Source organism: Acanthopagrus latus, chromosome 5 (assembly GCF_904848185.1).
Source record: "Acanthopagrus latus isolate v.2019 chromosome 5, fAcaLat1.1, whole genome shotgun sequence".
NCBI lineage: Eukaryota > Metazoa > Chordata > Actinopteri > Spariformes > Sparidae > Acanthopagrus > Acanthopagrus latus.
Window position 1 is genome coordinate 14,728,529 of NC_051043.1, and position 13,051 is coordinate 14,741,579.

General features: G+C 39.9%; 1 protein-coding gene across 2 annotated transcripts in view; it reads right to left on the minus strand.

Moving 5' to 3' along the window:
• cnot6l (CCR4-NOT transcription complex, subunit 6-like) overlaps positions 1-13,051 on the minus strand; it is a 19,102-nt gene continuing 6,051 nt past the window's right edge. The window contains exons 5-12 of one of the 2 annotated variants that reach the window (XR_005075245.1): positions 12,890-12,958; positions 11,588-11,745; positions 9,228-9,382; positions 8,880-9,031; positions 7,707-7,934; positions 7,193-7,395; positions 1,619-6,156; positions 1-1,565 (exon numbers count right to left, since the gene is read on the minus strand). Coding sequence is in view for 1 of the 2 variants with exons in the window: in XM_037099468.1 (XP_036955363.1) it covers positions 5,935-6,156; positions 7,193-7,395; positions 7,707-7,934; positions 8,880-9,031; positions 9,228-9,382; positions 11,588-11,745; positions 12,890-12,958 (1,187 nt within the window). In the remaining variant the exon portion in view is untranslated. Of the gene's footprint in view, positions 6,157-7,192; positions 7,396-7,706; positions 7,935-8,879; positions 9,032-9,227; positions 9,383-11,587; positions 11,746-12,889; positions 12,959-13,051 lie in introns of both variants that reach the window. The other variant, XM_037099468.1, reaches the window with a different exon arrangement.

A 13,051-nucleotide genomic window follows, 5' to 3' on the forward strand; every position in this document is an offset into this window, starting at 1 on the left:
ACTGTTCAAAAAAACGACATGTTTATTGCCTACAGGAGGAGAGGGGAGTCGGGGCTTTGGGTGTAGAGATGATACAAGTGCTGCTGAGCATGTTTGGTTTCAACCGAGGCGGAACTGCTCACATGTTAAAAACACAGCTGAAGCTTTTGTAGAAGTCCTGCATTCACTTGTGTCAACATCACTGCTTCAGTACAGCAAGAAATCCTCTCTCTGTACAGTAATGTGTTGTTTGTGCCAGAGCCGGCCAAAAGAAATCAGCCAGAAACACAACCTCACACCCTAAATGTTAGATTTTTTAGGATCACAAATATGTGTTCGGTTGTTTGGTTTCATTTGTATTTGCCTTTGAGTCTACTGTTCTTTCTCCTGATTGGTGTAGTCCGGTGATTAAGTAACTCACTTCTATAAGTCTTACAAGGCTTACAAGCGGCAGATTACAAACAGAATGGTCAAACTTCCGTCAGGAGAGGCAGAGATATCCTGACTTCAGCTTCCTAGTCCAGGTCAAAAACACTGAGTGCTACATTTCCCATAAAGCATCTCATTAGCATCTTACATTAGAGCACCAGCTAAGATAACAACAATCAGGGTATTTGGTAACATTATACAGGTCAGGCTGAGTGCTACTCCAGGGCTAAAAAAGCTTCCACACAGCAGCATGCAATCCTTTCTGATTATAATATAAGCATGAAAATTCCAAAAATTCGAGCAGGTTTCTCTTCCAACATTGGTGAAAGGTTGTGTAGTCATTCTTTTTTTAAAGTTCTATTATGTCAGCAAGTTTTTTTTTTTTGTAGAAGTGCAAAGTGCCTTTCACTGATTTTAATTTTTTTCCTCCATATATGCCCGGGCCGGCCCTGATGACGCGCAATGTGCAGTTGCAACTTAGCGATCGCAACACAAGCAAACAGGATGTCTACAAAGGATAGAGCTGCATTTGTTTTGTCAGAGGAAAACAGCAAAGTCAGATCTGCCACCTACAATAGACAGACTTCCACTCGTCCTGGCAGGCGAACAGCTACTTGTGTCGCCGCAGTTTTACACCTTTTTTGACATTTAGCCATCAGACACGACGCACACTTTGGCTTCCACAACACAGAAACTGCTTTGTTTTTCCGTCTAATTTTAGCAACTCTCCACTACAGAGTTTTCCTTCCAACCCAGCGCGGCGGAAGCTAGCTGGATTGAAAACCAATGTGGTGAGAAGCTGCTCGTCTAGGAGTCTGATGGCAGAATCTTAACATCCGTTGTTACATATAGCAGGTTTGAGTGCAGTCCTTTGAAATCCTCTTGAGAAATAATGTAGCACCGTCACTGGTGACTGCTGGTGGCTGAGGACCCTCGTTCTCTTTTACTCCGCTTATTACATATGAATGAAACAAATCTGCAGAATGTTTCCGAAAGGCAGCAACTTAAAGAGGGCTCCAAAGAGATAAATTCTTTGTTTCCACAAGTAACAGTCGAGCATTCTTTGTTCTCATCACTTGTATTCTCAGAATTACAACTTTGACAAGGACGAGGAACTTAGAGTGGCTTGGAGCGTGTTTTGACACTGAAGTTGCTGCCTTTCCTCTTTACAAAATCTTATTCTATGATGGCCTCTTTCCAGCATATTAACCAGTGCATTAACCTGTGTTCAGAGCTGTCAATTATTAAAGACACTGTGTCAGACTGTACTGCAGTTATTAACAATGTTTTTTTTCTCTATTCTTTGAACTCAAATTGCACAATAATTTCATTCCTTTTCCTCATGTACAGGTTAATATACTGGGAGGAAAATGGTTACATGGCATCCTTTGAATGTTTCCTGGCTTGGATGCCTGGCCTAGTTGTAGACTCAATTTTAACACGTGAAAGTAGATTAAAGACAACAGACCCTCCTTCCAAGTGCTAAACACTCTGTCAGATAATCCTCATGTTCCCAAGTGGACATTGCTGGACATTTCATTATTGGCCACCACCGACTAAAAACCTCATGTAGCAACCACATCGCTATAAAATGAGCCTGAAGGAACAGTGGAAGGAAAAACAAAACAAACAAATCAAAAACAAGCCATGGCCAGATATTGACGGACAGGATTTTTACATTCAGAAATCACATGAGATGATAGGCGTGATAATCCTGTGCAAGATACAGCGACCTCTGCAATATCTGGTCTAAAAATGACTGATTTGTCCTTGATGTTATGGATACAAAAAAGCCTTTTGATCAAAAACAAAAAAAGAGAAACCACTCTGAGGAGAACCATGATTGACCAGTTTCAATTCCTCATGATCTCATCCCCTGAAGTTGGTTCAGGAAGGACTGGAGGGATGAAAGCATGGATGGATGGATGGATGGATGGGTGATGGGTTGATGGCTGGATGATGGCGCTGGGTTAATCTCTGAGCGTCTTGGTCTCATGGGCAGTGCTGCTGTTGGAGAAGTTGTACAAACTAGGCACGTTGTTTGTAGAAAAAATTATGTGAGGCGCGCTCTACAGAGACAAAATCAATAGGTCATATGCTTAGGTAACGGTAGTTGGATATTATTGTGTAAAAAGTCAAAGATGTGCAATGGATGTTGGATAATGTGTGTAGAGAGATGTGAACGGGATATGCAAAATAATTTCCCGGATCACCCAGTGGGGAAATGTCAACTTGAAAGAGGAAGAAACCAAAATACTTTAGCTTGAACATCGTCTCAGAGCATGAAAAGCTTTGAGCGGACAATTAGATGTGCACTGGAGAAATAAAAGCCATCAAGACAAGCTGCTTTTAAACCTAAAACGTTTATGTTTTTGTTTTTTTTTCTCAAAAAACTTGGTAATAGTGAATTGTACAAAGTACCAATTGAAAGACTGCATGTTAGTAGGAGACAGAAAATGCCCGTAGTTCAAAAACAACGCTGGACAGAGACATTTTGTCTCGACAAGAGTTTCAGAGACAGATGGAGGTTGTATTCACATATGAGAGCTTTAGTGCACCGGGCAAAGAAAAAAAAGTACAAGTACATCTTTGATTTGTGAGAAAAAATACGCCCCTTAATCAGAGAATGGTACATTCCCCTCACAGATGTGAAAGACGCCCTGTCATCAAAGGCAATTTCATCTATGTACAGCTGTTGTACAAAAAAACCCAGTGAGGTGAGTTTAGGAGTGAAGTATAGGCCTCAAAATGCTCATAAAGATGGACTTCATCAACTCCACCAAAACTGGAGGTGCATCCATTAGCGTCAAATCATGTGCAAATGAAGCAAAGCTGATACTGCCCCGTCCAGGCCGGTGGAACGGATCTGATTGTGGTTTAAAGCTGAGGTTACAGGGTCACACCATTTATCCCGAAGTTATGGCTTTTCTTTTCAAATACTGAACGGAGCAAATGCTTCGACTAATTTAACTAATTCAATCTTAGAAAGTCAGGGTTTGCTAGACACTGCAGTGGGAAATGTGCCCAGTATCTTCAACACTGTGAATGCATGTGCAGGCAGCTATTATGAGATAGACAGGCCTGGGAATCAAACCGCAGTGTTTAAGTGTCTAATGTACTAAGAACTCAGAAAATATTACAAACTAATTCTTCTTCCAACCAGACTGTTCCTGATTAGAAATCAAATTGTTTTCAATTTGAGACTGTATTTTAAATCAATTGTATGGCTGACTGTTCAGACCAGTGGTTCCCAACATTCTCTGCTGGTGAGTGACCTCCTCCTATAGAGGCCATGTCCCCGTGCTTGTCGCAAGCTGAATGTCTGAACTTTTAGTAAAGACCCCTAGTGTGGGTCCGAGCCTTAAGGACTGGAGCTGACATTACATTTCTTAGAAGTCTTCTAAAGAAACCCATTTATTGTCTCTCCTTTTTTACATTTCTTTTTTGAATTTTCAAAATATTGAAAAAACATTGGCTATATTATGTGTAATAGTGCTGAAACTAAGGTACTTTAACATATAGGTGCATGTATTGATACCCAGTCCAACACCTGCATTAAATAATACCTACAATCCCACACTGAGACTTGATCGTCTCTTAAAAGCCTTACAACAAAACCAAATGACAATGTTTTAAACTTCCTAAACTTTCTCTAAACCAAATGAATCTCATAGATTTTTGCATCTTCTGGCGACTCCAAAAAAGAATCTCCCCAGTCATTCTTTTTGGAAATGGAGCAAAAGTGCAGCAGCAGTTTTTATCAAAAATGCACAAAGACGTGGGACTTCTACGATGACAACATATACTATGTATGCAAGTACATACATTACCTGTGCTTATAAAGGATTTTCAGAACAATAGCTTCCTGTTTGGTTTTTGCTCGTACGACGCGACTCTGAGAGTCTTTCGTTAAGAGAGGTACTGCTGGATGCATAGTATAGCCCTGAGTTACAACTTACATAAAGGGCTATTAGTTCTAATTATCTGACACAATATACAAAGTCTAGAGTCCACTGGAATCTGGCATTGAGAGGCTCCAACAACCAATTTCATAGTGAGCCTTTGGTAGATACATTCGTCTCCTGGTTGCGAATCATTTGCAGATTCTTTTCAGGAGGTTTTTTTTTTCTCTGGCACCAATAAATAAATATTATCTCATTATGAACAGAGCAGAAGTGACTCATTCTGGAAGATTCTTTGGCCAGTCAGGTGACGGGAAAACAGGACAATTCTCTCTTAAGACCGTAGGTGTTCAAAAGCACGACTTGAAAAACTAAAAGTGTAAAGCGCATTGTTGGTATATATCAGGATTGTGTTACAAATATAGTTTGTTTTAAAATATTTTCTTCAAAGCAAGTCAAAGAGTAGTGGCCTCATTTTGTAGCAATGCTGACAGAAACGTAAGAGTTGGCAACTCCTTTGGCCTGAAGTGTGGCAACTACACTGAGCTTGCCGAACGGCCAATACCTTATAGAAGAAGAAATTCACAGGGGTGACTTCAGCAGCTTAGCAACATAAAGGCAGCACTGTGAGGCAACTTTCAGGCTGAAAATTGCATTATTTGGGAGTCAGCTATTATCCATTACTATCCATTAGTTTTCTCAGGGCAAGGGTCAATCTGAAAGCCCCCGAGAACAATCTGTCATCACTATTTTCAGTGCTGTTACCTGCAGCCGTGACATAAGTCTCATATCTTAGTTCCCATATGAAACACACCAATTTAGTGCTACAATGACAGTATATTACTTTTAAAAACACCCAATTGGTACTATTTAACCTTAAAAATTGTTGCTTTTTACTTAAGTGTAGTTGACGTAAGTATTTTGGTGTGCAGAATTTAAATAATCGACCCGTGTTTACAAAAAATAAACAAACCTTTCACACCTGCGTACAACATTACTAACTTAGATTCAGCTGTTTGTAGTGATTCGCCTTTAATTAAAATATCTGTCAGTTTATTTGGGAATGATCGAAGGTCCCACTGCTATAGACCTTAACACAACATTGTGGTTGTGGTGCAGCATCAATATCATGTTGTTTAGCTTTTACTCTAAAAAGACTATTTCACAGCAAGAAATGCAAATGAAACTCAGCTAATCTGCCGACGTCTGTGTAGTAGATGTATTGTTAAAAAGTTGATAGTATCAGTTAAGGTTTGATGATGTGTGAGCAGAATCTACAGGCGGTGATGATCAATATCTAAGGCAAAGGAAAAGAATGACATTGGGGGTTACCATAGCAACGTCTTCCCAAGCCCAACATTTGGTATTAAGCATTCTGAAGGGGAGAAAGAAAAAATAAAATATATAATTTACAGTGTGCAAAAACACAAAAAGGAGCAACAAACGGGCGAATACTTCACTCCTTTTGGCTGGGTGTGTCTCAGGGTTTGACGGGCCGGATGATGTCTGAGTTTTAACATGACCGGTAAACTGTACAGGGTCCTGTATAAAGCCGGAGGGAGGGGGGAGGACAGTGTTTGAAGGTGGGGTAAGAAGGGTGGGCGGGGGCTTTTCTCGGGCTGCACTACCTGTGGACAGGCAGGTGCAGCCCGTTGAGGGGGTTGAGCGGGTGGGGCAGGGGGGGCTGCAGCTCCAGCTGGGCCAGCAGGGAGAAGTGGTCCGAGGGGATGTGGGGATGGGGGCAGCCTGTGATGTTGTTGTCGATGAGCCACTGGCTGTCCAGCGGTCCCATCAGGCCCAGGACACTCATATGGGTTTTGGAGAAGAAGATGTAGTCGATCACACCCTGCAGATACAAAACATGGGTTAAATCGCTTAAAATGTTCTGAGCTGTGATGGCAATATGTATGCAGTGTATGTAGGAGCGGGAATTCTCGAGAATCTACAAAAGCCACCTTTTTCCATTTACAAAAGCTATGATACGTATTTTTAAACATATTTTACATTGTGGGAGACATGCTCATTCGTGTTCATATCAAGAATTAGATGAGACTTTTTCTACCACTCTGATGCACACATGAGTAACACTGATATGTTGCTGACGTCAATTAATACTGACGTGCCATCCAGGAGCAGCCTGTGTGAAAATGCCTAAATGACTCATTAGGGGACCAAAGCAGAAACCACAGGATATCTCAAAAGGCGAGAGCAGACTCAGAAACAGGCATATACATCCACACAATAAAAAGGTGTAAAAAGGTTGTGCTGTGTTGTGCAGGGTTTTCCATTCCCACGCAGATCTCAAACAGTAAAAAATACGTGTTATATTCGGAAAGCATGCAGTTTTTGTTTCATTTAAGATTTTGGTTAAAGAATGTAGCTGATGCTTGGCATGATCACAGCAAAGGATTTTTAAATTGGCATGTATTGTTTATACATTGTTTTATCCTCTACAACCTACAATATTCAAAACTTGGGCACAAAAGAAATGATCAGGAGGTCGGGGGTGCAGTCACGGTTTGTTTGCTCACAATTCTTGACTTCAAAATTGACTTCAAGACCATAAATCAGCTAAAGCCAAGCCAGTGGTTTCATTCCATTATTGCGAACCATTTTTAAACCATGCTCGTATACACATTTTCTGCTGTTTTACACATCTAAAATATCTACTTAACAGACTAGACTTTTGTCATATGAACCTTCTAAACTCTGCTAGCTGATTTGCTACACTCGAGAAATGAATTAAGATCATTGGGAAACTGCAACGGAAGGAAAAATAGATCCAAAAGCTAAACTTATCCAGTCTGCATTGGTAAATATTTAGTGAATCAGTTCTTTAAAACTTGAAAACAGACATTAAAACACATAGAGGAGGTTTTCACCTTGAAGTCATATGTGTAGTTTGTGTAAGGCATCAGATTGCTGTCGTAGGCGCTCTTCAGCTGGAAGCTGTGTGTGATGCTTCCATCCGAATTGCCGTTCTTGCCGTTGCAGTTGAAGTTGGTCAGACATTCATTGTAGCGGAGTTCCTTGAAGTCCTTGTGGTTCTCGGCTACTCCTCCATCGCTCAGGAATTCTACCACACCTGCATCATAAAAGGGTCAAGTCACATTTTTTACAAAAGATTTAAATTGACTCCAAAATATATTGTGTGTATGAATCTACATGAAGATAAAGTGTCCAACTTCATAATCCATTGTCAGAAAGGGAAACTGAAATCAATGAGTGTAATGAGCTGACTGAGCAGTTTTAGTGAAAAGAGCAAATGATATAAGATACAACGTTATCCAACATACAAGTAAACTGAACTAAACCTACAACAACATGAACTGAGGAGGACTAAGAGAGTCTCAAACTGAAACGTTTGAAAAAGGTCCTGAGAAGTGGCAGTCCTACCAGAGTCGGGCAGTGAGTTGAGGTCAGCACACAGGACGATGGGGATGGAGGACGGGTCGGAGGTCGGTGAACCGGTTGCCACGGAGCCTGAGGCCCTCTCAGCGATGCTCTTCAGCTCCGACAGAAACATCATAGTTTGGATCAACTTGACGTCCGAGTACTCGGGGTCCCAGTGCATGTGAGCGTTGGCAACCAGGATCAGCTGCCTCTCCTGTGATGGCTTCATGCCTGAAAATGGGAAAAAGGGAAGAAACTGGATTATGCCACAGATATGCAGTGAAATTAACAGTGGATTAAATCAGATCCACTATAACAGCACAATAATAAAATAGGCCAAATTATTTTTAAAAAGATACATACACACACAAAAGACATCTTTGCAAGAGTAAAAACACGAGAAAAGTTTGGTAAAACCCCCAAAACTGCCAAATTAAATCTGACTCTGGATTTATTTCGGTTACAGAAAAGCACAGAGCTCTGGTGCAACTTAAGAAACTGAAGAAGTGCTGAGACAGTAAAATAATATCACTAACAGCATGATAGGGATTTACAGGACAAAAAAAGAACCAAAAAAGGGAAGTTATACTGTAAAGTCACTGGAGTAAAAGTGTCCTGCACATCACTCACTGCAGACTTGAAATAAGACTGAAATAACTGACCAATACAGAATTAATGATACGCCCAACTAACAACAGAACACATTAATGAAACATAGTTCATCTTTTACATATAACATGACTACTGGTTGGTTTAAGACAAGGCAGCCCCCTGGCTTTGACATCTCTCCATATATTAATGCATGTGTATGGCAACAGAGGTCACTGATGACACCTTGTGGCAAAACATTGTTACAGGTTTTCTCTCCTGACATACTCTTATCTCATTTGACCAACACATACCTTTGAATTGCTGTGTGAAGGCCGACTGCTACGTCATCGATTTAAATTTGGCAGCAGTGCAACCATGAATCCATGTACATATTATACATTCATAATCATAATATGGTCTTTTTTAACTTAAAGTTACAAATGTGTTGGGACACAATTCTTATGTACAGTAAATATAGCCCAGACTGACAATAACCACGTGCTGGACCTATTTGATGAAGCTGACATTCCTACGTTTTGGTGATCTCTTCTGCAGATGGTTCATTGAGTGACTGCCTGTTCTTACCACCAGAGAACATGTCCTTGTTGACTTCGAGAAGAACAGCCACTCCGATGTTGTCTTTGGTCATCACTCTGTTCAGCATGACCTCTGAGCCCTCAGAGTTGGCCATGGCCACCTGGTTGAACTCCACAGTGTGTTTCTGGACCAAAGTAAACCTGCAGAATCATCCATGGAGCGGCATAAATATTCAGGATTTTGAAAGCTTAAGCTTAAACTAAAGATTTAAGAATATCCCTGTTTTACCACATACTTGAATCAAAGTCATTATGCCTACACCACACACACCCATACAAACTACAATTACACTGATTTATATATGTAAAGAATATAAAGTAAAGCTCTTAAACTCACTTCTCGGTCTTGAAAAACACAGCACAGCCATCCACGTGTTTCCTCTCCTGTTCAGAAACCAGCTTGGCACGAGACTTTGGACAGAAGTAGCCATCGTAGCCGCGTTCCTTTAGTGTTTCCAGAAACATAGTGTAGTACTGCTCCGTCTCCACTTCCTGCAGACACATAGGGTAAGAAATGTCATTTAAAGGAGTCAATAAAATGTGTGTATAAGGAGGATTAGTAACTTTGATAGCAGACTGAAGAGGGATCATCAACAGATTATTTAAAAGAGAAATTTCAGGTCAGTCTCATGATGAATAAATAAAAAAGTACTGTTGCACAGACCCTGCACAATAGTGTCCAAAAGTCTAGTTATGTCGAAAAAAACAAGGTCACAGACAGAGGCGTTCATGGCTCTTCCAAGCTATCGAGTTTAAACAACAGATTCCAGACTCCATCCAGTGTATCAAAGAACTGAGACACCCTAAGGCCTAACAATCTCTCTGAGTCAACAGTCTGATTAGAACCACTCTCACATGCTTGGAATAAAAAACAAAAACCTCTCTCGTGGGAAAAACTAACTGAGAAATTAGACATAAATCACATTCCAAGACTGGATACTTTCATGTCAGCTCCATTAACTCTCTCAAAGATACATTTGGGGTTTTGTCCAAGACTATGGAGCATATAGAAGCACTTTATATTTAGATTTTTAAACAGGCCCTATCTAATATTGAGACTCAAGTTAAGTTTTAAAACACATTGACCAATCTTCAGTTTTTCTCCCTTTTTCCTGATTTTCTGAACTTTTCGACCTCAATTCAGAAAACATTTTCTTGGCCTAGTTTAAGCTTTTAAAACATCCAGGTATCTTGTAAAATAGTATTTTTTTGACAATACATTAGTAGTAAATAAAGAACTGTCCAGAGAGACAGCCGGTTCCCTTTTCCTTTGCACAGAGGCCTAAACTGACTACAGTTAATCAGTAATGTCTACCTCCTCATGTATGAGACAAAGACTTTGTTATATTGAAGGGAAATGGTTGGATACTGTGTATTGATATGAGGAACTGACAGCAGCTATGCAGCTCTGCACAGAGTACAATCTGACAATTACAGCACAGATGCGACTAAACGACTTAATAAATCAGCTTCATGATCTACTAAAACTGACTTTGTTGTGATGGAATAATCCTCTCTAGGCCTGTCAAAGTCACGGATCAACAGATGGTGGGAGAAGACCTTTCTTCACATTCAAAGTCACAAGTCAGCTGCTAAAAACCACAGCCTCAACAGGTATGATTTAGTTGTGAATATTAAGTTTCCCCCCATTTCAGACACCATCTCATTTCTACTTTAAAATTAAGTTAACAAAAATCGATCCTTAGAGGGCCACCATAAATCCTTAATTTGGCCATCCTCTAACCTTTTCTGTGGCATAACTAGCAGGTCTGTTTGCATATATCCATGGTTCCAAGATGATGAGTCCTAATGGGTACAGTGATACCCTGACTTTTCCTCTAGCACCATCATCTGGTCAGAAATTGTACTTAGTTCTAAAGTACTTGTAATGGCGATCTCATTAGCCCCATCTGTACTTGGCTTAAATGCTAATTGGCTAATGTTAGCATGCTAACCAAGCCTTGATGGTAAACATGGCAGTGTCACTGTGAGCATGCTGGCGTTAGCATTTAGCACAGCCTCACAGAGCCACTAGCATTACTGTAGAGGCTACACTTGCTTACTCTTAAGCTGTCAAGCTAAGAGATATTTCAAAACACATTTTGACATGAAGCAGGGGAGTTAGGTATCAGCAAATAGTGCCACAAATGAAAAAAACATTATATCCCTGGGGGGGAATGACTGTGCAAAGATTATTGTGAAATGGAATTTTCAAAACTTGTAGCAAAGTTGTGACAAATGACTGACATGATTTGCAAAAAATGCAAGAACTGCAAGTAAACTTGAATAGAGTAATGATCAATGAGTGTTTGTTGCCTTACTTTTGATGTGATGCTGAACCCAAAAGTAGCAAAATGTATCTCTCAATAGGAAATCCTTTCCTTTCATCTAATATTATATTAATTTATATTGGCTACATCTAAAAAGTTCAATGTTTTAATCCAGATTGTTTTTTTTGTTCGGTAAAAAAGGAATGCAATGAATACAAATTATAAGAAATTGAACTCAAATTCAAGAAAATTTTGAAATGTGTGTTTAAATTTTTGACCTCCCCACAAAGGAAATCCTCCTCTTTTCTGCACTGATTACTGTTTGATTTGTTTCTTTTAATCTGGAAAATAAATTTGGCTTAAAAGTCCAAAACCTAACGACACATAAAGGCAATGTCGGCTTCAAGTGGAGCTGCCCTTCATTTACCTGCAGGCTGATGATGTCAGCGTCACAGCTGGTGATTTCCTCCATGATGCCTTTCTTCCGGTACTCCCAGTTGAGGGCCCAGGATGGGCAGTAGCCGTACAGCTGCCGCGTGGCGTATTTGTCACAAAGCACGTTGTAGCACATGACCGTGAACACGGCTACGGGAGAGGACAAAGAGTAGAAGAGACTTTAAGAGTTGGTGAAAAAAAACTAAATGATCATCAATGAAATGTATGTAATTTAACTGTACTCTCTGGCGTTTGTTGCCCGACTGAAAGTCGCAGGACAAACTTTCATCAATATGCAAATACTGCAGATTATTACTTTTGGAAAGATATTCAACTAAAGCTTTTAATGCATCGTTTGTTCTCTGGATGGAACTCTTGTTTTCTTTACCTGTGTGCCTACAGTATGACATGAGGGGAGCATGTATTTATTCTAGACTGGCAAAGAACTTTCTGGTTAACTTGTGTTTTATAAATAAAGAATGAGGTCCTGGCTAAGTAACATCCCACTTTGCAACTCAGTGACACTTTACACCCTCTTACACCACTGCCCCAATAGGCCTGTAAGCGGTATTGTTTTGTATTTTCACAAATATCCTGAGGGGTGATATCAGCGAAATGAACACAACACATTCATGTTTACTAACCTGGCAGCTTTAACACTACAGTGGGAAGCATCTTCTGGGTTATTTGGGGGAATAGTTCATAACTTCATATAACAAAACAATGTCTAATTTTGATCCACTGAGTCATGAAGAAGTTCAACCAAGTCATTTTTCGTTATAGCAAATCATTTGTAGAGACAAAACCAAAAATGACACTTGGTGTTTAACATGTACTTGTCCTATTGTATCCTTAATCTCACTGATACCAGATACCTTTTGCCCTCAGTTTAAACATCATGTTTTAATCTGAATTCTCCATAGTTACTTTAGCTGCCCAGTTTAATACGTCTATAAAACAGCCCATCTGAATGCTAATAAACTTCTTTAAAAAGACGAATGTAGTGCAGGGAACAATTGGTTTAGGATACAATCTCTGTTGAAATTTCCTACCAGTGAACAAATGAGTTATCACATTTTAACTATCTGGGCAGAAAAGGTATCCAGGATCTCAGTAAGTGGTGATGTGATGCCACAATTGGCGACTTTAGATGATAAAATAAGGAATTTTGTTTTTGTTGAGTAGAAAGAATATTTTTCTCCTCGATGTTAATTAAGACAGACACATATAAAAATGAATTATCTCTAGTCCAACAAGAAGTTGTAACATGCAGTAAGTTACCTGATGAACTTACCTGTGGAAGTCATTTGGTCTCGCTCTTTCAGAGTGATCCAAGGTCTTTGGGGGAGCTGCTCTGGGTGCACTGTGAAACAGGGTAGGGCAAGGTGAAATTAGGGATAAGTGCTCACTTGTCTGTGACAAACACAGTAGTATACCTTCTATGATATACCTGCGT